This window comes from Crassostrea angulata, chromosome 8 (assembly GCF_025612915.1).
Source record: "Crassostrea angulata isolate pt1a10 chromosome 8, ASM2561291v2, whole genome shotgun sequence".
NCBI classification, from domain to species: Eukaryota; Metazoa; Mollusca; class Bivalvia; order Ostreida; family Ostreidae; genus Magallana; species Magallana angulata.
In genome coordinates, this window is record NC_069118.1 from 3,463,301 (window position 1) to 3,465,253 (window position 1,953).

Below are 1,953 nucleotides of genomic sequence, written 5' to 3' on the forward strand. Positions count from 1 at the left end.
TAAGTTACTTCAAGTGTCCAGTACTCCGAAGAAAGTAGAACCCCCTAAACAAAAACTTGCTTTAGGTTCTCCAATTAAACACATAGGACCTAGAGTGCAAACTCTGTTAAACACATTGTCGGGTACAACACCAAAGGTTGAACACTCAAGACCAATCCTGAGTACTCCCAGTCCTAATTTAAATACTTCTACGAGTACCTGCGTAAACCCAATCAACCCCCCTAAATTACCTTTATTTAGTGGAACGAATGAGCCCCAGAAAGGTGAGGTACCTTATGAGGTGTGGAGTTTTGAATTGAAGTGTTTGAAAAAGAGTGGTCAATATCCTGAATATACACTTCTTCAAGCAGTGAGAAATTCACTTAAGGGATTAGCTAGATCTATGTTGGTACCATTAGGTGAAGATGTTTGTTTGACAGATATCATTAATAAGTTGGATGGGTTCTTTGGAAGTGTTTCCACAAATGAGAATTTAATGCAAGCTTTTTATAGCGATTATCAAAAAGAATCAGAATCTATTGTTGTTTATGCATCAAGATTAGAGGAAACCATTTCTAAGGCTATTCAGTTTGGTTTTATTGATCAAGTTGCAAAAGATGCGATGCTTAGAAATAAGTTTTGGACAGGTCTTTCTAGTCAAACTTTGAAAAATTCTACTAGACATTTGTATGATTCTATTAAAGATTTTCAAATTCTTCTGAAGGAAATCAGGAAGGTTCAACAGGAAGACCAAGGTCAACAGAAAACGAAAGTGCGCGCGGCAGCGGCGAATGCTGACACAGCAGAAAATGAAGACTGGAAGAAAGAATTGAAGGAATTAGTGTCCAAGATTGACAGGTTAGAACAGAATATTAATTCTCAGCAGTACAATTACCAAGAGTTAACAAGGAAGTTAAATAACTTTGAATTGCAAGAAAGCAAAGAGAATACTGTTCCTTCTAATGTAGAAAGAGGGTTACACAGACCTTTTAGAGGTAGATATAGAGGGTTCAGGAGAAGCCAAGGTAGAGGATTCCAGGAAAACAATTACAGAGGTCAAGGCAATTTCAGAGGCCAATGTAATTCAGGCAGTGGTCAGATGACACAATATGATCAGAGTCAAAGATCTCAAAAGTTTCAACCAAAAGAGTAACCTCTCATGTTGTAGGACGGACAGGAGAGGGTGATGTTTGTAGTCCTAACTCAGAAAACTTACTCGAAAGAATGGTTGGGCATTCTAATGATTGTGTATTGTATATATGTGGTCAAAAGACAAATGCATTGATTGATACAGGGTCAATGGTGACTTGCATATCTGAAAATTTTTATGAATCACTAGAACATAAGCCTGTGATTAGAGATTTACAAGACTTTCAGCTCAATGTTTATGGTGCTGGAGGTAATGTACTTCCATTTTTAGGATACATAGAAGCTGAAGTTAGAATTCCCTGTCTGACAGAAAATCCTTTCTTTGTTCCAGTGTTGGTAAGAAAGTTATCTAACAGTGACAATGACTCAGAAATACCAGTTATTATTGGTACCAATGTTATAAGGAGTTGCAAGGAAATGGTAAGTGAATTAGACTGTAGTTCAAACATTCCTGAAGTTTGGAACTTAGCTTTCAAGAGCATGTGCAAGAAAGATTTGAAGGTAAGGTCAACAAATCATTTTCCCATAAGCATTGGTCCTAATGAGGTTAAGACTCTACATGGTTTGGTCAGAAAATCTTATGACTTAGAAACAGCATTGACTGAACAGTCAGATACTTCACAATCAGGGAGTTTGGTCATTTGTCCTAGAGTCATTCGTCTTAAGTCTAGTGTAGGGAAAGTGTCCATAATCCCCGTGAGAGTGTGTAATCTATCAGCACAGTCAATTAAGATTCTCCCGAAATCTGTTATATGCTCTGTTAGTCCTGTAAAGGTCATAGATTCATGGGAACCTGAAACAGAGGAGGTGTCCTCAGTGACAAAA

The 1,953-nt window shown here is 37.5% G+C and overlaps 1 protein-coding gene across 1 annotated transcript; it reads left to right on the forward strand.

Moving 5' to 3' along the window:
* Positions 1 to 266: 266 nt before the first annotated feature.
* LOC128158272 (uncharacterized) lies at positions 267 to 1,078 on the forward strand. The gene is made up of 2 exons (XM_052821031.1): positions 267 to 837; positions 948 to 1,078. Exons 1-2 carry the CDS (start codon positions 383 to 385, stop codon positions 970 to 972), a joined length of 480 nt encoding a protein of 159 aa, XP_052676991.1. The 5' UTR covers positions 267 to 382; the 3' UTR covers positions 973 to 1,078.
* Positions 1,079 to 1,953: the final 875 nt, after the last annotated feature.

Coding starts and splice junctions, on each gene's coding strand:
- LOC128158272 (XM_052821031.1), top strand. CDS start 383: ATGTTGGTACCATTAGGTGAAGATGTTTGTTTGACAGATATCATTAAT. Junction 838..947: donor TTAGTGTCCAAGATTGACAG/GTTAGAACAGAA, acceptor CTTCTAATGTAG/AAAGAGGGTTACACAGACCT.